At 61.8% G+C, this 22,499-nt stretch overlaps 1 protein-coding gene across 3 annotated transcripts in view; it reads right to left on the reverse strand.

The window, feature by feature from the left end:
* Positions 1 to 22,499, reverse strand: part of ZC3H3 (zinc finger CCCH-type containing 3) — a 91,706-nt gene that overhangs the window by 23,412 nt on the left and 45,795 nt on the right. For all 3 annotated transcript variants that reach the window (XM_040625731.1, XM_040625732.1, XM_040625730.1), the window contains 4 exons: positions 6,917 to 7,104; positions 1,442 to 1,484; positions 1,196 to 1,357; positions 1,018 to 1,087 (listed from right to left, as the gene is read on the reverse strand). In XM_040625731.1, the coding sequence (XP_040481665.1) occupies positions 1,018 to 1,087; positions 1,196 to 1,357; positions 1,442 to 1,484; positions 6,917 to 7,104 (463 nt within the window). The remainder of the gene's footprint in view (positions 1 to 1,017; positions 1,088 to 1,195; positions 1,358 to 1,441; positions 1,485 to 6,916; positions 7,105 to 22,499) is intronic.

The raw sequence follows: 22,499 nt of genomic DNA on the forward strand, positions 1-22,499 counted from the left end.
CTGAGCTCTGGCCGGCCTGCCAGGAACCCCATGCAGGGGTTTCCAGGGCAGGGCAGGGGGGAGGCCAGGGAGGGAATGAGGGAGAAAGCAAAGAAACAAAGGGTGATTTAACGTGAAGAGTTTATCTTTAATTGTCTTTTAACTGCAGCGCACAGGGGAGAAGGGCTGGCCCGTTTGGGGCTTGCGGTGGTGCGGCTGCAAACAATTCCCTTAATGTGGCTTTTGATATAGAGCCCAAATTAGCCCTAATAAAAAGGGATAATAAAGCCAACTCTTACAGCAAACGGAACTCCTCCTAGCTGTCAGCACGGCCGTTATCGAGAGGAAACTGCATTCTCATTTCAATTAACCTTGTTTGCACCCACCACGTCCACACAAATAACAATAACATTAATTCAGGGCGCGAGTGCGGCGTCCACATTAGACAGCTCAGAATGTGCACCGGCTTCGGAGCCGGAGCTAATGAACCTGAAACTCGACGTGAATTTCCAAATTGCTCACAACAGAGTTTCGAAGCTCTATTAGGGAGAAAAATGCTGATTCTTTTCAAGTTCCTCAAGGGGAAAAGCTGTTGTAGCGGCAGCCTCGGCCCGATCCCGCCTCCTCTAACCCTGCTGCGGCCCCAGAGTGGGGGTGGGTGGCAGGCAGCCCAGCCCGCGTTAAGCCCCCATCTCAGGGCTCCTGGCATGCTGCTGCCAGGGCCCCAGCACTGCCCTGGCTCTGCCCCCACGGTGGGCACTGTATGAGGGGGTCCCCCATGCTCACGGTGGCTAAGGGGAGGGGCCTGCGAGAGAGGGACCCCGCAGTGCGCCCACCTGTCCTCGGCTGCCCTTCTAAGCACACCCTGCCTGACCCCGCCAACCTCTCACCCAGCCTGGGCTGGGTCCCAGCTTGGGTGGCAGCTGGGGGATGCCACCCCGGGGCACGGGGTAGGGGTGGTCACACAGCCAGCAGCCCTGCCTGGGGTGAACCGTGGGGCGGGGCCTGCAGGGAGGCCGGGTGCCTGGGGGAGCTCACCTTCTCCTTGGACACATGGTGGGAGAAGGGGCACGTCCCATCTGTCTTCTTGCACGTGCCCCGGAGAAACCTGTGCAAAGGAGGGAAGAGGGTCAGAGGCGCAGGGGAAGCCAGAGGCAGGGCGCCTGCATGGCCCCCTGCGCCACCCCCCCCCTCGGCCCGGTGGGACGGAGGGCACCTGGTGCACACGGCCACCTTGTCGGGGTCGTGGATGTAGGGGCAGTGCTGGCCGTGGTTGCACCTGCCGAACCGGTTGTAGTACATGCAGTATTCCTGCTGCTGCTTCCGCCGCCGCTGCCTCGCCTGCCGGACGATGGCCAGGCTGCGCTGGACGGCCCGGCTGTGGATGGGGGTGGAGCTTTGTGAGCCTGAGGGACCCTCCCACCCAACCCGTGAGCCCCAGGCCCAACCCTGAGGGACGTACCTGGCCAGGGAGCGGCTGCAGCTGCTGGTAGGGTCTGTGCGGCCTGTGGGGAAAGAGGGCCACATCATGGCAGGTCCACGGGCCCCAGGCTCTCCGCTGCCCACCAAGCTGCTCAGCGCAGCCTTGTCAGGGTTCCCACTCTCGGTGCAGGCACTGCTGCCCCCTAAGGGAAACCGCCTATGCTCCCTTCAGCCTGGGTCGCATACACTGCTGGGACCCTACCAGACCCCCACCCGGTGCAGGGTGGCGGCCTGTCCAGGGACCAGATCTGGCAGCTGGCTGGTGGCCTCGTCTCAAGGCAGGTGGTCCCAGGATCGGCAGGTGGGCTGGGGGGGGGGCTCCCCACCACGTCCCTCTGCCAGGAACAGGGCCCAGGGATATGGGACCTGAGGGGGGGGGTCCACGAATGCCCCCTGGCTTCGTAGGAGCCAGTAGTGATTCTTACGTATTGACAGGGTTATCCGACAAAAACATCACAGTGAGTACGTAGCTGCAAAGCCTGAGGTCTTCACTCTCAGGCTCTACAGGGACCTCCGTGCTGACCTCAGCCTCCATAGGCCCTGGACGAGCACATCTGGCTCTGAGGCCCTCATGGGCCATGGCAGGTGCCCATTCCCCAAAACCCTAAGCACAAAGACTAATCAGGTGCTCTCTGAGCTCACTGACTGGCCCAAGGGGGAGCTGTGCATGAGATGGACAGTGGTGACAAGAAGGGAGCAGGTGACAGGATGCCCACAGACAGGGCAGTTGGGGTTGGGGGGGGGGCTGGGGCTAGGGCAGTAGCAGACGAGGGGCAGGTGGGCAATGCTTGTCCTGCATGAGAAGGTGGAGGGAGTCCAGACTGATGTACAGCCCCCTGCCTCCCTTTTAGGCACAAGGTCACCACCCCCCAGAGCCAAGGTGGGCAGGTGGGGGCCAGAGGCTGCTCAGATGGCCACGAAGGCCCACGGTTCCTCTCTCTCTCTCTCACACACACACACACACACACACACACACACACACACACACACACATGAACCTTCTCAGGCCAGATTCAATTTCCCTCAGGCAGCTGCTGAAATGAATCTGGTGGTAAGAGGCAGAAGTGACATCACTCAGAAATTCTAGGGACCTGAGGCAATGACAAAGCATTCCAGGCTTAAAAAGGGATGTCCCCAAACTGCCTGGCCCTGAGCCGCCCCATCAGAGCTGCATGGGAGGCCCAGGCAGGTGGCCCTCCTGCCACCTGGAGGCGCCTCCCTCGACCTCCCCAGGACGACCTTTGCCAGGACCCAGGCAGCTCAGTCCCCTCTCATGAGTTCCAGACCTGGTCACACAAGCATTCTGACACCTTACGCAGCCTGTCCACGTCCAAACTCCCCCACACCCCCAGGCTGGACCTTCAGGCACTCCTCTCCACATCCAGCCTGCTGCCGAGTCCCTCCCGGGCCGCCGCCCTCTGGCCAGTGTCCGCCCCTCTGAGCCTCAGTGTCTTCAAGCTGAGAAGAAGGGGTGGCTCCAGGGTTGAGCAGCGAGACCCCCGATGGGAGGGAGGTGCTCTGCTCGGTGGCCCAGGGGGCTGAAACACCAACAGGGCTGGTTTTGGTGCGGGGGTGGGGGGTGGGCCGAGGAGCAGCTGGCTAGCCCCAGGCCACAGGGGTGTCCTGGCTCCCAAGCTGGGGACACCGATCGGGGGTCCACGTCGGAGGCCGGTCCAGGTGGCACATGGTGCCGCACACCTGCCAGCCCGTGGCTGACAGTGTCATCGGATCGCGGCCGGTGAGCATGGCTTCCCAGGCTGTCACCCAGGCTGCCGGTGCCGCGGTGGCGCCAGCTGCTTCCGCCAGGGACCGTGGTCACCATGTGTCTGCCTGTCAGACTTGGGCCCCTGGCCTGGCTGCTGAGGGGACGGGGCGGGTTTACTTCCCTCTCCCCTCGCCACCTTTTGCTCTTATACACTGCCAGTGTGGGGCTCGCAGTGGGAGGCGGCACTCGACTGCTGTGCAGTGTTAAAAAATGCGCGTCAAGTAGCTGGCTGGGAAAGAGGCCGCGAGGTGCTGAGGGTGCGACCGGGTTCAGCTAAAAACCCTCAGCAGCCACGGAGCAGGAGGCGCGAGCCTTCGGAGCGCTTGCGCTGCCCGGGGACCTTCCCAAAATAGACACTGGGAGCTCGGCTCGGCCGCCCCGCCCCGCCAGGCAGCGGCTCACCTCCCCAGGCGCAGGAGCCTAAGTCAGGGGCTCTGGGGTCAGGGGGAGCAGCCGGGCAGGTCTGCAGCCCCACGGCACCCCGGCGGGACTCCTCCTTCCCAGGAAATCATGGCCCTGGGCAGAGGGAGCCCCAGAAAGAGACATCGGGAAGGGAGGGAGACAGCAGGGTAGGGCCTTGGGCGCACAGCTCGGGAGGCGGGGAGCCCTCTCTTGATCCCTCTCATGCCACTCTGTGTGACTTCTCAGCACACAGGGCGGGGTCAGCAGGTCACAGACGAGGAGATGAGGCACAGGGACCTGTGACCTGCCCAGGGGTGTGTGACAGCCAGTGAGTGGCAGGAGCCTACCACAAATCCGCCTCGCTCCAGGGCCTGGGGCTCTGAACACGCCTGGGAGCCAGCCCTGGAGCCTGGGCTGGGGGAGATGGCTCTAGCAGATGGACCTGGGGCTTCTGCTCCACAGCAGCGACAGAGACAGACTCCCGGCCCCAGGCAGCACGCGTCACAGCCCGTACCTGGCTGCACGCCGGGAGAGGTCCCAGGGCTGGGCCCTTTGGTTGGGCCGACCTTGGACCCGGAGGGAAGTCCTCGATCCCTGGGGAGGAGGGTGGGGACTAGGCTCTGCTCTTCTCTCCCGGATACCCACCTCCCCATGGCTCGCGTACCCCACACAGGGGCTGACACTGTCCCAGAGAAGCCCAGCAGCCAGGAGGAGCCCGAGGAAAAGTCAGGGGGAGAGGAGGTGGAGCCCCTGCCCCTCTCGAGGAGGGGCAGGCTGTGCTTTCCTGCCCAGGTCAAAGTTGTGCTGACACCAAAGGAGAAAATTTATTCCTTTAATTATAATTTGTCTAAGGAGGCCACTGGTCAGCAGGCACTCACGCAGCCGGGAACACCCCACCTTCCTCACAGCAAGGAGTCGGCCGCCCATATGGGGGTCAGGCAGCTGGAGGCGGGGGGTGGTCTCTTGGTGGTCTCTGGCTCTGGCTCTGCCTCATACCTGGGAGAGGCCACCCAACGGTCTGTGTTCCCAATCCCACCTACCTGCCCCTGGCTGCCCTCAAGTGGGGAGGGCTGAGCCCCAGGACTCAGCCGACGAGGAGCGGGGCCTCCTGGGAACTCGCCTGGCCCCAGAGGCCTCTGTCCTGCCTGTACTGCTTGGGACCAGGAGGCTGGGGGAGGAGGGGCTGGAGGCCCGGGCAGCGTGCACAGCAGGGCACCCCTCCGCGCACCGCGCCCTGCACAAGGGGAATCCGTGACTGCGTGGAGGTCAGCACCCGCAGGGGGTGGGCTTGGCGAGGTGTCCTCCACAGTGAGACGTGGGACAGCTGCCTGCTCAGGTGCGGTGAGGCGTGGGCTGTGGAGGGAGGGAGCGCCCCACAGCCCCTACTGCTGGCCCCTTTCACCGCCTGCTCTACCGCTCTGAGGCGGTGGCAGCCTGGGCTCTCCCAGGAGCTCTGGCTCTACTCTCTACCCTCCCCTCAAGCAACTGCCAAGCGGTTCACACCTGCCTCTTCCTCTCTATCTCCGTGTGCTTCTCCTCCCACCGTGGACCTGAGGAGCCAGGTGGTGGGTACAACCCCACCCCAAGGGCCCATCCAGCCCACTGGAGATCAGGGTCCATGTGGAGGGGCCCCCACGCAGCGCAGAGCACACGGGCAGCAGGGTCCCAGCAAGGGCCAGGGGGCCCCAAACCATAATGCACTTCTGGGTCCCTGCATGTAGACAGTGTGAATGCCAGGACGGCCAATGATGTCTGGCCAGGCCAGGGAGGAGTCCCTCAGACCTGACATGAATAAGCAGCAAACAGCACTGCTGGGGCTAACAGGAGAGAAGGGTGCTCGAGGGGGTGTGGCTCCGTGACATGCTTGGCCGTCAAAATGTCAGCAGAATGGACGCCCCCCCCAGTAAGCTCCATCCAGCTCCCAAAGGCGAACAACAGGAAACAGAGCCTGGGTCCTGCCTGCTGAGTCGGCTTATGGGGTCAGGGGTGGCAGTCGGGCACAGAGAGGATGATGGATGGGAAAGGCCAGGCGGTGCCTTTCACCAAGAAGGCCTGGGGGAGGCTGGGGCCAGGGCGTGTGACCCACAGAGAGACCGCATCAGTCGGGGCCGCGCAGAACATCTCTCTGCAGAGAGGCTGCCCGGAAGCCCTCCATGGCTCCGTCCACTCCACACACTGGCCTGGCCAGAAACAGCAGCTCCGTGTGGGGCCTCATAGACCATGAACACCGATGCCGTGGGCCTGCTGCGCCCAGGGGTCAGAGGCTCGGGCCCCATGAGAAGGTCCAGCCAGTGCAGACCTGCTCCTCCACCAGATGAGCCAGCTGAAGCCAAGGTGGAAAGGCCCTTAGATCACACAGCCCAATCCCTCAGGAAGGGGACGGGGAAACTGAGGCACAGAGGCAGAGCAGAGCCATGGCTTTCGGGCCCCCTCCTGCCTCTCCTGGGGAGCCTAGCACCCTGTCTGGAAAAAGGCAGCCAGTCACCCATGCCTCCCTCCCTGCAGTCCCACAGACAGAGGCCCTGGGGACACAGCTGGGCAAGGGCTTCCGGGAAGGGGCCCCCAACCTACAGATGGCCCCAGAGCCCCGCCTCTCCCCTGGGCCTGGCCTCTTCTCCCTCCTGCCTCCTTGGGTGCGCAGGGCAGGGCTGGGAGCAGCTGGGCCTCTGCAGTCCCCACACTGCCTGCAACCTCACCCTTTTTTTCTTGACAGAAAAGGATGGGGGTAAAACTGGACTGAAACCAAAATATTTTCTAGTTAATTTGTATAATAAGCGAATCCAAAGCATTTCCTTCTCCTCGGCCTGTTTCCCCAGGCCGCGGGGGCGTGTGCAGTGGCGGCGGCTGCCTCCACAGTTGGGAGGCATTGCCAATGAGATTAGGGGGCGCCGCGGCCCCAGGTGTTCACTCGCCAGGGCCGTGTTTACCATACCCGGCTCATCTCCTTTGTCCAGGAGCGAAACATGGAAAATCAGGGCTGCTCAGCCAAGCGAGAGGTGGTGCGCTCGGGGGGGCTTTCCCCTGGGGACGTGGAGGCTGCGAGGCCTCCCCGTGTGTGCCCTGCCTGCTCTGGCCACCCCGTCAGCTTTGGCGGGGACAGCCTCAGCGGCTCTGTAAGCAGGGAACCTAACACGAGCTCCCGGCCTGGCACGGGGCCGTGTGGGAAGCACTCACTCGCATCGGCTCCGTAGGAGCCCCAGGCCTGCCTGCCGCAGGTCACCGGCACGCCTCTGCCGCCGTCCACGATGCCGCTGGGGAGTTAAGGGCCCCCACCCTGAGCAGCCTCACCTGTGCGCAGGAGGGGTCTGCTGCCACCGTCGCCACTGGGCCGGCCATAGGTCTTGGAGAGCTTGTTGGCCGACACCTTGTACAGGACCCCTCCGATGCAGCGGTAGCCTTTGTTCCGCCACCGAGGAGAGCCGGGCTGGGCCTTCCCGCCCCCCGCAGCGGGGCGCAGGCGGTTCAACACCAGAGACCTGCGGAGACAGGGAGAGCCCGGTGTGTCCGGCCTCATGGGCCCCCAGTCTGTCCCCTCCCCTCCTCACCCCCCCAGGCACGGGGGGCCCCCCAACCCCACTAGCCGGGCTGAAAGGCACAGGTAGGGGACAAGCCTCCCCCTTCCAGCACATACACCCCTGAGACAGGACCGTCCGGGCCCTGGCCTTCTGGCAGGGCATCCTGAGGGAGCTCCACGGCTCGGGCAAGTCCCCTGAGGGTCCGCAGCACAGCTGCTGGTCATCACCACTGCCCGGGAACATCTTCCACCAGATGCTGCCCCAGCGCACACCACCCAGGCCTTTGGGATGGCAGATGCTCTCGGGTCAGCGGGCTCTACTGCCTGTCCCCTCTGTCCACCACACGGGAACTCAGCATGGACAGTGGGAAGGGACAGCCTCACAGACCCCATCCAGGCAAGCTGCTTGGGGGAAAGACTGGAGATGCCTTAAAGTCACGGGCTGGAAGAGGCCCGGGAAAGCCTTTGGGATTAGCTGAGTGGATGATCCAGGCAGGGAAGGCAGACCTGTGCCTGGACAGCCCCGGTGGCTGCCTGCCCATTCCCTCCCTCCCAATTCTCCTCTGACCAGGTCCTGGGCCCTATCCAGGACCAGGAAGCCAAGGGCAGAGGGGGTCGGGAGGAGGCCCCAGATGCCCCCGCTTCGAGAAACATCCCCCTGCAGACACCACAGCTACAATGGGCTGTGGCTGCAGGCCCCCAGGCTTGGGGGTGCCATGCCAGCACCAACTGTGGGCCTGCAGCTGTCCTGGCTGACCCATTCCCCCAGCTGTCACATGGGCAGGCTGCCACTGAAACGAGGGGACAAGGCCCTCTCACTCAGGGTGCCTGGCATGGAGACTAGCCAGCTTCATGACTCCAGAAGGGCGTGGGGCCTTTCCCCCTCAGGACGCATTTGAGCAGTAATTTGTTTATGCAAATTGACCTTAATTCCATATTAGCTCAGACTCTGCTCATTATGTTATTACCACCAAGAGTACACACCGTGCCCCACTGGCAAGTCCCGGCCTCTGCGTGCTGGTGCCTCCAAGCAGCAGGAGGGGCCGGCGTGAGCAGAGCCATCCTCACTGCAGGCACCACCACCGGCCACCGGCCACCGGGACCTGGCTGAAGCAGGACGGTGATCAGCCCCATGCAGGGCCATGCCACCTGCCCTTCTGGGTCTCCCCAAGGCCCTGCAGCCCACCCCCTAGGCAGCGCACAGGTCCCCATCTCCATCGGGGCACCCAGGGCCAGGACAGGCCTCAGGGCATCCTGGCACACAGGCTGCTGCTGGTGGGGGCTGCCCACAGCGGGCCTGCCCGGACCTGAGGTGCGGCTACCACCCCAACCCCGCGGCCCCAGGGTCCCCCGGGCCTTGGTATCTCTGCAAGCTGGGGGTGCTCTTGCCAGCGCAGAGCCTCTGAGGGCACGTTAGAGAGATACTCTGCGCAAGTGAGCCGGGTGCTCAGGGGACCCAAAGCTGCGGCGTAAGGACAAAGGCCAGGCGGGGAGTGCCGAGGAGGACGCCGCAGCCCAACGGCACTTAACCCAGTTTCCCTTAATTAAAATTCAAGTTCACAAACACCAATCTTGGGAAAAAGTCCTGCCAAGGGACCCCAGCCGGCCTGGCTCGTGCTGTCCACACCCTACAGGCTCCGGCTGCCCCCACACAGGGCGCGTCTCGGCAGGAAGGGGGGTGGGTAGGGATCCTCTGGGGGAGGCAGACAGACTTCCAGATTTTCCTCAGACCCTGGGACTCCAGCTCCACCCACGCTGGTCCCAGGGTATCTGTGTCCAGTGAGCACCTGCCTTTTCCCCTTGGCTCCCTCAGAGGCCAGGCCAAGGTATGAGGAGGGTGGGGCCAGGCAGGGTCGCCTTCTGTTCTGGCCCTGCTGCAGAATCCTGTGAGCCCTCTGTGGGAGCTGTGGTCACTGTCCACATGGCACAGCTTGGCCCGAGAGTCCTAATCCCCACAACTGAGAGCTGAGCCTAGGGCCAGGGGCCACCTCAGCTCGCTCAGCCGGAAAGCAACAGGCCCCTTACAGCCCCAGCGCCCAGCCCCATGGTGTCCAGAGCCCTCAGGGGTCTCACCGCTGATGAGGCAGCTGCCCCTTCATCCACGCATGTGGGCCAGGGCCAGCACCCAAAGCCTCCACTCCTGCAGCCCTGGAGGCTGAATGGACCGACAGCAAGCCCAGCCCATGCACGTAAGACACTCACCCCTCAGGGCCAGACCCCAGACCTCCCAACAGGCCCTGCAGTGAGAAGATGCAGCAGCCGCTTACAGGACCAAGGACACCACTCTTCGCTGCCTCTTCCCTTGGGGCATGGACCCTTCCCTCCTGGGCCACCACCCCTACCCATCCCCCCATCTGCGCCACAGAACGAAACAAAGCATGAGGGGCAGGTGGGCAACCAGACCTCCGCCCCACCTACCCACCTCGGCCCAGCGTCTCAGGACCCCACATCCCCAGAAACCCAGCCCTCCGAGGGGTGAGGAAACTCACCCGTGGGCACGTGCCGCTGGCTGAGGCCAGACAGGGACAGACCACCACTCCCAGGGGAGCCACACAGCTGAAGCTGCAAGAGGTGGCCGAGCCCAGAGAGGGACCTGTGGACGTGGAGGCAGACAGGATCTCGGTGCAGGAGGAGCTAGGAGCTTCAGCATAGAGTATGTTCTGGCCCCAAGGGTGGTCCCGTCCAGGCCCATCCCACAGCTCCGTGCGGTGAGGAGCCTCAGCCTGGGGCTGTTACCAGTGCGCCCTGAAGAGCGAGCCCCAGGGATGCCCTCCTGGCTCCCAGACTAGGCACTAGGGCCAGACATACCCTATGCCCTTCTTCGGAGAAGCACCTTTCATGATTTACAGTTTTGGCCAAGAGGCGTATTTCAGGCGACACCTCTTTCCCTGCATGTTGTTGATTATCGCCACAGTTATTTTTATGGAAGAACAGGACTGAAAGATCTGTCCCCCTCTCCCACCAAAAACCACCCCCTGGGTTTCAGGGCCATTACAGGATGATTGTTGGCCCCTGGGGGGGGGGGGAACGGGAGCAGTTTCGAGGCCTAGCAGCTCTCCTGTTCTCACGCCCTGGCCCAGTGTTTACGGCCTCTGCACACACGCATGCCCGAGGGACCCTGCGTGTCCGAGGGTGTGGGGCTGTGGCCCCCAGCGGTGCTGCGGGGCTATTTGGAGGAGGTGGACATACCCACAGAACTTGGGGAGGGCTAGCCAGGGCTGCAGAAGGGCCCACCTGCCCAGGGAAAGCGACCCCAGCCTGCAGCTGCACAGACCATCTCTGCCCTTCCCTCACCCCTGAGGGGCCCGCTCCCTGACTCGGGACCTGTGGCCAGGCGGGCGCCAGGCGGGCCAGGGGCTGCCTTGTAGCTTTTCAGTGCCATAGGTGTCACGGCACTCCGGTAAATTGTTACCCTAATGGAGAGGACAGGCTTTGGAAACCAACTGTATTGAGAAGAGGGGATAAAATTAATGAGATAATAGCCGGGCCAAGGACCCGGAGAGCGCTCCTGCCCTCGCGGCGAGGGCCCTGTAATTCCTTTTCTACAACAGGAGCCTCCGATCTAAAGGCTTCTCCCATCCGTCCGGCAGGCCCACGCCGCCAGGAAATTTCATTAACGCTGGAAAATAGGAAAGGTATTAAGCGTGGATAATGAAGGCCAGGGAGGGAACCGTGCCTTAAGATAGTCTTCTTTCTCGCCTTTGTAATGGGAGGCATGAACTTTCCCTTCAAATCCATTTCTAATCCATTTGAAATACTACAGCAAATTATCTTTCCTTCAGCCCGAAAGCGGGCAGCCAATTTACTCCGAATAGAAGTGACAATGCCCCAGGATTTATCACCATAACCTTGACTACACCAGGGTGAGGGCTGGGCCCCCTCACCCCCCCCCCGGGGGGCAAGAAGAACGGGTGGGGGGAGATAACATTTTAAATGAATAGCAGTGGTAATGGGGAGACAGACACACACACCACAAAAGTAGGTTTAAAAAGAAAAGCTGTCCATGGGTCTGGGCCTGGGGAGCAGCTGGCGAGTACCAGCCCGCGGCCGTCGAGGCGGCAAGGTGCTCTGCCATGCCGGGTGCTGACGGTCCTAGGGCAAAGGCGCCCAAGAGGAGGGGTCGTCAGGGTCTGGGCCAGACCAAGGGAGGCTTTCCTTGAGAAGCCAGGGATATGTGTGGTGTGTGCCCTGCCGGCCTGCAGGGCCCGCTCACCCAGTCTGCTGGGGCTCCCCCGCCCTCCAAGGGCTTTGAGGGCCAACCCTGGACACCCATACTCTCTCCTCTGCGAGCGTCCCGTGGCCACTGCCCACGGCAGGTCCACAGCCTCCAACACTGTACACAGGGTGCCCCTGCCCACTGGGTCTGCTTCTCAGGCTACAGGGTGCGAAGGGCCCACCCCAGGCGTCGTCGGCTACACAGCCTGGCAGCAGGGGCATGGGTGTGAACGAGAGGCCCGGCAGGCAGATCAGCTCCCAAACACAGGTGCACCTGAGAGCAAAAGTACCGTGCCCACCCTGGTCGCAGGAGCTGACAAACAGCAGCCCCTCCTGAGGCCCCGTGGTGGGTGTTGCTCTCTGCACCCCAGACCCGCAGGTGAGGATGGGCAGCCTGCCTGGGCCACGTCAGGTGACAGCCCAGGGAGTGGTTCACTCCTGATCAAGAGCAGACTCAGGTGTAATAGACGAGGGGTAAGCGAGGTGGCTCCAACCTCTGGGAGGCCCTGGGTAGGGCAAGTCCGAAACTGGGAGCGGTGTCCAGATGCCCAGGCCTCCTCACCAGGTCCAACGGCACCTTTCAACAAATACGGCCTCAGGCTGCCCTGCACAGCCACACTGGAACTGAGCGGACCCCAGCCCCCACTCGGACTCACTCAGTCCTCAGGTTTTCCTGAGGACACAGCACAGCATACGTGGCCCTAAGGCAGCCCATCCCAGGCCACGTGGACCCAGAGAGGGTGGGACAGACCCTCCTCCTGGGGACAGGGCTAGGCCAAGGGGCCACACGAAGGCTGGGCACAGATCTATGTGCAGGACCAAAGAAGTCGCTGGCAGGAACTTGCCAGGCACCCAGAGGCGTTTTTGCTGGTGGGTTCTTCCCTACCCCTCAGGGAGGGCTCCTGGACCCTGGATGTGCCCACAGTCTGCTCCCCACCTTTCACACAGACCCCTCCCCTCCCTGGGACCCTCAGCCAGTGACCAGAGTCAGCAAGGAAACCTACCTCACCAAAGCTGGCCCACTCTCTCGCTCCGAGATGCAGGCTGGGGGGCCCCCCACCCTGATTTCCAGCTCCCTCGTGGGGTCCCTGCACCCCATCCCACCAGCTGGTTTGAAAACAGCATGTTTGACCAGGTTCTGTCCCCATTCTGCTGACACCCTGCAGCGGCCCCGACTCTCCTCGTGGGGAGCTCTGTCAGGAGACCCCGCAGGCTGGGCTGTCAGGCCCTCATGGGCCACTGTCCCCACACGCGCCCCCACCAGCCAGGACTCCAGCCACACTGGGCAGTTCTGCTTCCTGGAAAGCACTGTGGACTATGTGAGTGTGGTGTGTGCCCTGCTCGGCCTTGCACGGGCCTCTGCCATGCACACCCAACGCCCGTTATCAGGGTCACCCCTGAGACCAAACTCAGACGTCACATCCTCGGGAAGCCTTCCCTGACCCCCCGACAGCTCGCTGTCACAGGCCCCCAGCCTGGCACCGTGTAGTAATGCGCCTGGAGCACCTGGGGCGGCTCACCGCAGTGCCCTTGACCCGGGAGCCACGCTGCTGTGGGGGGCTGTGTGAACATGTGCCGGGAGAACGGGCAGCAGGAGGGGGGCTGGGTGCTGCCTGGGGACCCACACGCTGGTCCTCTTGGGGTTCAGGTCAGGTGACAGATGCAGAGAGGACACGTACAACGGGCAAGGAGACCAGGCAGCAGAGGCTCTCTGGGAACAAAGGGGCCTGAACACACAGCCCGTGCTGCTGGAGGAAGCACACGGGAGCCCGGACCGTCGGAAAGACCGTCGGGCGTGAGCACGGTGGGTGGGTGAACTGAGGCAGGGAGGCCGCGGCCACTGTCCAGGGCTGGGCAGGCAGAGGTGGGGGAGGTGGAGGGCAGAGGTCATGGGTGGAGGGCAGAGGGGCTCAGCCAGGCTCCTGGCCAGAGCTTGACCTCCAACCCCCGGTGTATGGGGCAGGGGCAGTGCATGGCCGAGGACCCAGCAGCCTCTAGGTCAGTCCATGCAAGCCTGTGGTGACAGTGCAGGAGGTGGGCAAGCTGGCTGGGGAGCAGAGAAAACAAGCGGGGAAGCATTTTTCAGGAAATGGAGCACGGTTCTGTGAAGCTTCGAGGCGAGCAGGGAGTGCGCCGTCAGCAGAAGCAGAGTGCCCGGGGGAGGCGGCTCTGCACAGCGAATCCCAAGTAGGTCAGGCTCAGCCGCCACCGTGACAGGCTGCAAAGTGCTTAAGTGGGCTTTCCACGGAAACGCTGACGGGCGCCACCTCAGCTCCGCTCGGAGGGTGTGAGTGCGCCCCTACATGCGTGCAAGGGGCCCGGCCCCCCCAGCCCATGCCCATTCTGCCCCCAGAGCAAGACCCAGCTTGGAGCCGGTGCAGGGGGCGGGGGGCTGGTGATGCTGGGCAGTCTGTGGGGAGAGCTCTGGGGGGAGGGGCCCATGCAGGACCAGCAGGGCAGGAGGGGAGAGGATGGCCAAAGGGCCGGCCTAAGGTAAGGGTGTCAGAAACAGGGCTCAGCGGCCAGGGACCTAGTGCACGGCACCGGCATCATGACGCCTGTGGCTACCTGCCCTCCTCAGACCCTCCTCCACACACACACAGCCAGCTCCAAGGACCCCAGGCTCCCAATGAGTCAGGGCTGGGGCTCCATGCCTGGCTGGGGCCGTCCACCCTGCAGCTGGCTCTGGATGCTGGCCACACGTTCCCAGGCCACCTGGTGCCAGGGCAGCCCACGGCTCGGCCTTCCAGGGCACATCTGGTAGCAGATGAGGGGCTACGGGCCTGGGTGGGAGCGGAGGCCTGGGGGGCTGTGTGACCTAGGGGTGGGCTTACAGCAGGGACAGGATGTGCCTGGACAGGGGCTGGCCCACAGTGAAGGCTGAGCACCTGACCATGGTCCTGGGGGGGGGGGACTGACTCCCCGGCTCCTGGGCTGACCTGGAGGGTCACCCAAAGGCTTCAGCACAGAGGCTGTTGTTGCATCGTGAGGGACCCCCTGTCCCGTGGCCCCCCAGGAATGAGCAGAAGTGATTCAGGGCGCCCCTGGCGAGCCAGCATGCTGGCGGGCAACACTAATTGTGCCGTCCCCATTACAAATGCCGCGGCCCCATTATGCGGGGCTGGGACTGTTTTATGTGCGCACATCTATTCAATTGGTATTTCGATCAATGGATGCATTACAAGCTTTCCCTTTAAGAGCCTAATAAACAACAAGATGGAAAGTAAAATTCTCCATAAAATGACACTTTTAAAAATCCATTTCAGCTGCGGCTATTGGTGTTCTGTATGTTAGCTGCAAAAACCACGTAGTACCGGGCCGCAGCGGCCCCACCGTGCAGCACAGCGTCCAGCTCGCGAGGGGTAGAGGGCGGGCACTAGGCTGCGTGGCCCTGGCAGGGCGCTCCAGCCTCTGCGCCCGGGTGTCACCCTCCGGGCTGGGTTGTCAGCCCAGCACTGCCTTGGCCCGTGATAGCTGATGAGGGGCAGGGCTGGCCCTTCCTCTGTTTCCCTCCTGCCCACGCCCCAGGTCTCTCTCTACCTGCTCCTTCTGTGTCTCTCCTCTTTCTCCCTCCCTCCCTCCCTCTGTCTCCTCTTGCCCCCCCTCCCCCAACCTGCCCCCTTCACCCTGTTCACTATGCACATCGAGTCCCGGCTGAACATTCCTCCAGCCCTGAAACGGCCCTTGCCCCCAGAACTCCATGCAAGGGACAAGCCAACAGAGGGGCAGAACTCAGGCCGCAGCACATCCATTGTAGCTCCTGCTTAGCATTCTCTGGGAAGACTTGGGGGGGTCAAGACCCCACCTGGCTCATGGCTCCTTGGTTGAGAGCCCCCAAGGGAGCCCTGTGTAAGCCACATGGCCCATCTTGTCCACCACCCTCCTGACAACAGCCCAGGACTGAGGACACCCACAGGGACATTCAAACCAAGGTGAACCTCTACCCTCCTTCCATATCCCCCCAAGCCCCCAGACCCAGAGCTCTGCACGTCTGAACCCTGGGGACACTTCCCCAGGCTCCCTCAAAGCTGGACCTGCCAAGACGGCCTCCACCTCCAGCCTGTGTCCCTGGCGGGAGCTGGCTGGGCTGGACCTCCTCAACACCCCTGCTGCCTGCACACTGTCCACACAGCGACCCCTTTCCTGTGCCTTCCCCGCAGGAGACTCTGGTACCAGTCTGTGGCTCTGACCTGCATCAGCAGGGATGCAGGAACCCAGGCCGGAGAGTGCCCCGGCTGAGCCCTGGCAGCCCACGCCTGCCACACTCCCCCGAGGGACAGGTATGATCAAGCCCCACGGACCAGGCCCCATTGACCAGCCCGGACGTCCTGGCCTCTGGCAGCAGGTGCCTCACCCTCCCTCACAAGGCCTCCTCTTGCCTGCGTGGTAACCCAGCTCAGGGCCTCCACCCTCACACTCCGTGCTCCGAGCTGAGGGGCCGGCCCTGGGCCTGGCCCCACCGTGCCACTCCGCCCTCCCTCTCTGTTCCGGGGCAGAGGGCCCTAGCTACCTGCACCCCCCCTCTCCAGCTTCATCTGTGCGGTGCCCCTCACTTCCAGCACCACGGCCTCCTTCCGCCTGCAACGGCATGCCCTCCCCACCCCCAGCTCTCCCACAGGAGTCACCACCGCCCCTCTGGTGACCCCCATGCACATGTCAGGAAGGGGCCCTAGCATCTGGACACAGCCGAGCTGAAGGTCACAGGAGCGCAGCTCACACCACGGGCATGTCACAAAGTGAAAACATAACAAGAGCCACACAGAATGCCACGAGCCCTGGCCATCGGGGACCCCATGCATCAGGGCCACCTAAGGAGACTCATGAAGTGAGGGGAGGGAAGAGCCCGGTGGCCCCCATCACCACCTTGCAAAGGCGCTCACACTGCTAGTGAGGCCCGGCTCCCCTGGAAAGGGGCTGGGGTCCTCAGTGAGCCATGCAGACGGCACACAAACATCAGGAAAAGGCCCACGAGCTCAACAGTGAAAGCTCCCAAGCGTCGGAAAGTGAACAGGCGGCTAACTGCAAGATGAAAATACAGCAGAGTCGACAGCCTTCCAAGACCCCAGCTACACCTGGCTGGGACGTAAGGACAAAGGCAGCACGAATTCCATATTGAGGGAGCCCAGCGGCCGGCCAGGCCCCCTGCAGCGGGCGGGGCAGAAGAGTAAGATCAGCTGGCTGGTCTGGAGGCCGACCAGCTGGGGAAGGCTGAGAAACTGAGCCAGTGTTTCTAACGTTCACCTGGAAGAACATATGCTTGTGAGAGATGAAGGCACGTCCGTCAGCAGTAAGGACACAGAGTCCAGAGACAGCACTGCCTCCAGTCCCTGGACACTGGCAGGGCCGAGTGCTCATTTCAATAAATGGCTCTGGGGTGCCTGGGTGGCTCAGTCGGTTGAGCGTCCGACTCTTGGTTTCAGCGCAGGTGGTGATCTCAGGGTCCTGATTCTGACCCCTGCAGTAGCTCCACGTTGGGCGTGAAGTCTGCTGGAGACCCTCCCTCTCCCTCTGCCCCTCCTTGCCCTGGCTCCCCCTCTATAAAGAAGGTTTGGGTGAGACGCCAGTTCACTCCCACGGCATGGTTACAGGGGGAAGACAAGAGAACAGCACGTGCTGCCGAGGCCACAGGAGGCTGGCGTGCCCTCCCGCTGAGGGAGTGCGGGAGAGGACAGCCACAGCGGGAGGGCACCGTCCTTACCTACCGCAGCACGGCACCCCACACCTCTGCCGGAGCAAGTCCACAGAAACCAGGGCTCTGAGTCAGTCGGCGACATGCCCAACAAGACAAGGGAGCAGCAAAGACTAGAACTATGCCATCAACGCGTCATCAAGCACAGTGACTAAACTGTGGCATGTCCACACACCTGGAGGGAAAAGAACACACCACCGCTAGCCACAGTGGCGCACCTGGACCCGGGGAACAACAGGGTCTCAGTCAGCTTGGGCTGATGGCCAGCACCACAGACGGGACAGCTTACACAACAGAAGCCGATTTTCGTATGGTTCTGGGGGCCAGAAGTCCAAGGTCAAGGTGCCAGCATGTGTCTTTCCTGGCTTGCAGGTGCTCACCTTCTCCCTGTGTCCTCACATGGGACTTCCCGTACGCTGACAGAGAGCTCTGGTCTCTTCCTCTACTTATAAGGACTCCAATCCTATCAGATTAGGGCCCCACCCCAGTGACTTCATTTAACCTTGACCACTTCTACAAAGGCCCCTTCTCTGTGCACAGCCGCACAGGGGTCAGGGCCGCGGCCCATGAGTCTGTTCGGACGATTCATGTAACAAATGGTGAGCAAATGAAGTTAGACACCAAACAGTACCTCCCGTATGATTCCGTCCACTGAGAGCCTCAAGGCAGAGCCCATCCAGACTGAGAAAGGCCAGAGCAGTGGTCATCAGTGGGATGAGGTGGGGTGCTGGGAGGGGCGCGAGAGAGACCTGGAGCTCGGGCAGGAAGTGCGCACCCCCTGCCCGACCTGGGGGGTGGGTACGCAGGATGAAAAGTCCACAGAACTGACCACCAAAGATACAAACTACAAACGTTTCACAAAGGGAAAATCAGAGAGGAAGATCTGTGCAAAAAGCCAAGTTCGGGAACAAGCATTTGTACGTGATAAAGGCGACATTTTTAAATAATGGAAAAAGCCTGATAGTTAATAAGTGGGCTTGAGACAACCAGATAACTATTAAACAAGATGAACTTTGAACTTACATCTTACACCATAACCCCAAATAAATTCCAGGTAGATTAAAGTTTTAAATGTACAACTTGAAACCACAGCACTAGAAGAAAATATAACTGAACTCCTATAACCTTGGGGTGGGGAGGCTGTTGCGAACAAATCAAGACACTAAGTCTTCAGACACTGACAGATCTAAGTACACAGAAGAGCAAAAAGATCTGCTAAAAAGCCTCATAAACAAAACTGGAAGGCAATACTCAAACTGAGAAACAATGATCATCTCTGAGAAAACAGAGGGTGACCCCCTGAATACCTACAAGTCTTGCAAACTTGTAAGAAACAGGCCGGAGGCAAATGAACAGTAAACATAAAAAATGTTGAACTTAACAATATGAATAAAACCAAAATTAAAACTGGATAGCATCCTCCTCCACTAAAGTGTGGAAACGTCTGTGGCAGCCGGGACTCCCCCTGAGAAGGGTGGGGGAGACCCAGGGCACACCGCCCCCACTGCCCCGGCAGCCAGAACTGGAGAAGACAGAACAGCAACAATGAAGAGGCGACTTTCAACTGCCAGGCCTGAGGGGTACGAACTGGTGATCAAGTTGTGTCTGCCTCCTCCAAGAAGCCTTCCAGTCCGCGGCCCGCAGCAGGGAGGGGGAGAAGGCAAAGGCGGGTGGGGGGGTGGGGGGGTGAGGGGGTGGGAGGCGAGCGCACTCCCTGCTCCAACACTCGTGTCCTGACTCGCTCTAGCACCCTGGCCAGCGCCCAGTAGCACGTACGCAGGCAAAGCCAGGCCCGAGGGTAGGAGCCAGGGGTGGGGTGAGTGGGGGCGGACGGGTGTGAGTGGGGGCGGAGGGGTGTTCTGTGCCAGGCGCCCAATGCGTCAGACTCCGACAGGGGAGCACGGCGGACGGGGGGAGCAGGCCCAGGAGCGGGGGAGCCGGGCTGGGCGGGGCGTGCGGGGGAGAGGGCGGGGCAGGGCGGGTGGGGCGGGGCCGGGACTGGACCGCCTCTCCGCCCGCCCCGCCCCCAGGCCAGAGGCACGCCTAGGGGACAGAGCTCGGGCCATAATTTATGCTCCCCCGCCTATGCTTTATGGCTTTCTTAATTCGGCTCCTGCTACTATTAATGTAGTTAATGCTGAGATTATATCTATTTTCTGGCGTCAGGCGGTGATTTATTCAAGCCATTTTTCCGGTGGAGGCTCCCACGCTGTTAAATCAAGTGCCTTGCCAATTAAGTGCTGACTTGGGAAGTGGACGCAATCTTAACAGACATCTAACCGCAAATTAAACCAGGGCTCCTTACTCTGGGGAGTGGGCGGGGCAGCCGGGGAAACCTTGCTGACTTGGAGGAAAGTCACAGGAAAATCAAACCACTTTGCACCTGCCTGCTGGCTCTCGGATAGGGGAGAGGGACCCCGAAGAGCCAGGCTCAGTGGAAGCTGGGGTTGGTATGCCCCCCGGCCACGGCGGCAACCCTGCGGGCAGGGGTTACTGGGCCTGTCCCCAACACAAGGAGGTCTCTGCAACTGCAGCGCCCACCCATTCAAGACATAACATTTAAAACAAAAGATTCCTGAACTGTCCCCAGTCTGCACATGAAGTGGCGCAGGGGCCCTCTGGCAGCCTTGGAAGGTACCAGGCGAGAGATGGAGGAGGTGGACGGGCCCTAGCACTGGATGGGCTACAGCCTGGCTCAGCAGCTCTGACCCTGGTCAGAGCCCCGAAGGGCAAAGGGTGAAGAGCTAAGGGTGAGGGAAGGCCCCAGTTAGGAGGGGCTCATGGAGGGCCACACAGTTGGGGGAGAGAGGTGAGTACAGAAAGAAGGTAGGCAGCAGGGGGCTAAGGCTCACTGCCAGGATCACGGCAGGGCAAAGACACCTGTCCCAAGGCCCATCTCTCTGGATGCCCCGGCCCAGAGAACCTGCCCATGACACAGGGCAGGGTGGATGCTGGTACCACAAAGTGGGGCCTGAGCGAGCACTTGCTTGCAGGGGCTCTTTAGCCACGGTCCTCAGCAGCCGTGAGGCTCCCGAAACCCTCAGAGCAACGTCTCCCTCACCAGCCTTCAGAGGTCCCTGGCCCAGCCCTGAGAGGGGAATCATGTTTTCGGGTAAGAGCAGGCTGAAAGGTTGATATATGCAAAGAGTTAAATATGATATTGATTATCTGAGCGATGCTTTACTACTCCCTCTAAAACCAGGATAAAAGTGGTATTTAAAATGCTGTTTGATTGTGTAAGGCACCTAGGTACTGCTGGGTGACAAGGACGTTTTATTTCTTCCTGTCAGAGGCAGTATTTTCAGCTTCCTCTGCTCCTTGTCTCCAGGGACACCAGGGGTCACCGGTGCTGTCACAGGAGAGCCCTCGGTGCTGGCCAGGTGTGGCAGCCAGGGGGCCCAGGCACAGCCTAAGGGTCATCTTCCCAGGGTTCCATGGGGAGAAACTTAACAGGACCTTCTGAGGCTTCCTTCCTAACGGTCCTGCTATTTACAGAATGAAGCTTCCGTCCAGCAAACCAAAGGGACACTCTCTCTCATTCTGTCCTGAAACTCCAGCCCTGGCCGATGGGTCTCTTCCTCTGTGAGCCACCGGCCCCCAGGAGGCCACACCATGGCTTGTGGTTTTGTCGCAGCGGTGGCAGCTCTCACAGGGTCTTGTCCCCCTCGGGGTTTGCCCCCACGGGTGAGGCCTGGGCAAGACGCCTGCCTGCCTGGCCCCTTTCCCACTGCTTCCCCCGGTGGGCTGGCCTGAAAGCTGCCTGGCAGGCCTCTGCCACTCAAGCCAACTCCCAAAGGGCAGAGAAGCCATCTGTATGTCATATGGATCAAGACATGACACCAGAGCAGGCGAGACAGGCTGGCTCAGGCGAGGGGGAGCAAGCCAGCCAGCACGGCCGTCCATGGGCATATGGCCCAGGGCCTGCGCACGTCAGGAATGGGAGGTGGTCGGGGAGAGTCAGGCCCATCAGGGCTGGTACAGCAACGGGGAGGCAGGAAGGATGCCAGAGGGGCTGGAACCCGCCTCACAGCCACCGCAAAGTCCGTGTGCAAAACAGAGATCCAACAGCCCAGGGTACCCACTTGTCCTGGCTTCCTGGCAAAGGAGGGAATCCTGTTCCTGGAACCCACGGCATGCCCACAGTGCCAGGATGCCGTGCCCCACATCAAAAGACAAAGAGCACGAGGCAATGGGAGCAAGACAGGGGGACACACACGTCCGTGGAGAAACAGGGACAAAGAGAGCAGCAATGGGAAGGACACAGACAGTGGAGGCAGTGACAGAGGAAGAGCAGACAATAAACAGAGCAGCCAGAAGCTAGCAGGTCAGAGACACAGCCACAGACATGAGGCTGGCAGGGCCAGAGACCTTCCCAGAAGGGATTCATGGCACAGCACACTGGACTTCCCAGGCCTTCCCACTTGTGGCTCTGACCCCACGAGGGTCTCCTACCTAGCAGCATTACCTCTGGGACAGAGATACCAGGGACCAGCTCCCCATGGGCCCAGAGAGGGAGGTGACCAGCCCAACATGATGGGCAGATCCCAGCCTGAGACGGAGCAAAGAAGGGGAGGAGGCTCTAATGTCTGCCCCCTCCCTTCCCACGAGGGCCTCAGCATCAGGCCTGTCCTGGGGCCCCTCCCATCCCATGCCATTCACAGACAGAGCCTGGCTGCCACCTCTGACACCGTCTCACCACAAATACTCTGGCTACAATGCCCGTTACCCCAGGCCAGATGCCAGCAGTCCCCATAGCCAGGGAGGAAGCAGTGACACAAACACCATATGGGCAGGGGGCAGGGGGGCAACTGTCACAGGGGCCATGTGATCAATAAGGAGGATGGGCCAGAGGCTCAGACTGACAGGGAGATGGCAGTTCAGCCCCATCCTGGCCCCCCATCCCAGACACCTGTACCCCCCCATGCCAACATCCTCCAACTGAGGCCAGTGCCCATGTGTGGGAGCGCCAAGGAGGAAGCAGCTGGGAGTGTGGCTGCGGTGCACCCCTGCCCGGGAGCACAGGGGCTACGTGGCACTCTGGTGGCCCAGCCAAGCGCAGCCTCCCCTGGAGGCCCCGCACCCCCACTCCTGACCCTCTCACTATCCTCCATCATTTCATGGGGCCGTCCTAGAGGTGTCCACACAGGTGGGGACAGGGACCAAATGTGTGAACAGACCCTGGACCCAGAGGGACCAGCTGGACTGTTGCTGGGGTCCTGAGGGCCTGATGCCAGAGGGGGCTTCCATGTGCCACCCGACACTGGGCAGGTGTTTGACCATGAGCGCAGATGGCAGGAAGGCAGCAGGGCCCATCTCAGCCTGTGTTCCAGCCAGACCCCCCACCCAGGGACCCTCTCCTCACTCCTCAGGGTCTGCATCCCAGGCCCAGCTCTGCTAGCGAGGGGCTGGGCACTAGCATCACCTGGAAAAGGCCCACCTCTTCTGGATGAGGT

Source organism: Ursus maritimus, unplaced genomic scaffold (assembly GCF_017311325.1).
Source record: "Ursus maritimus isolate PB19 unplaced genomic scaffold, ASM1731132v1 scaffold_9, whole genome shotgun sequence".
NCBI classification, from domain to species: domain Eukaryota; kingdom Metazoa; phylum Chordata; class Mammalia; order Carnivora; family Ursidae; genus Ursus; species Ursus maritimus.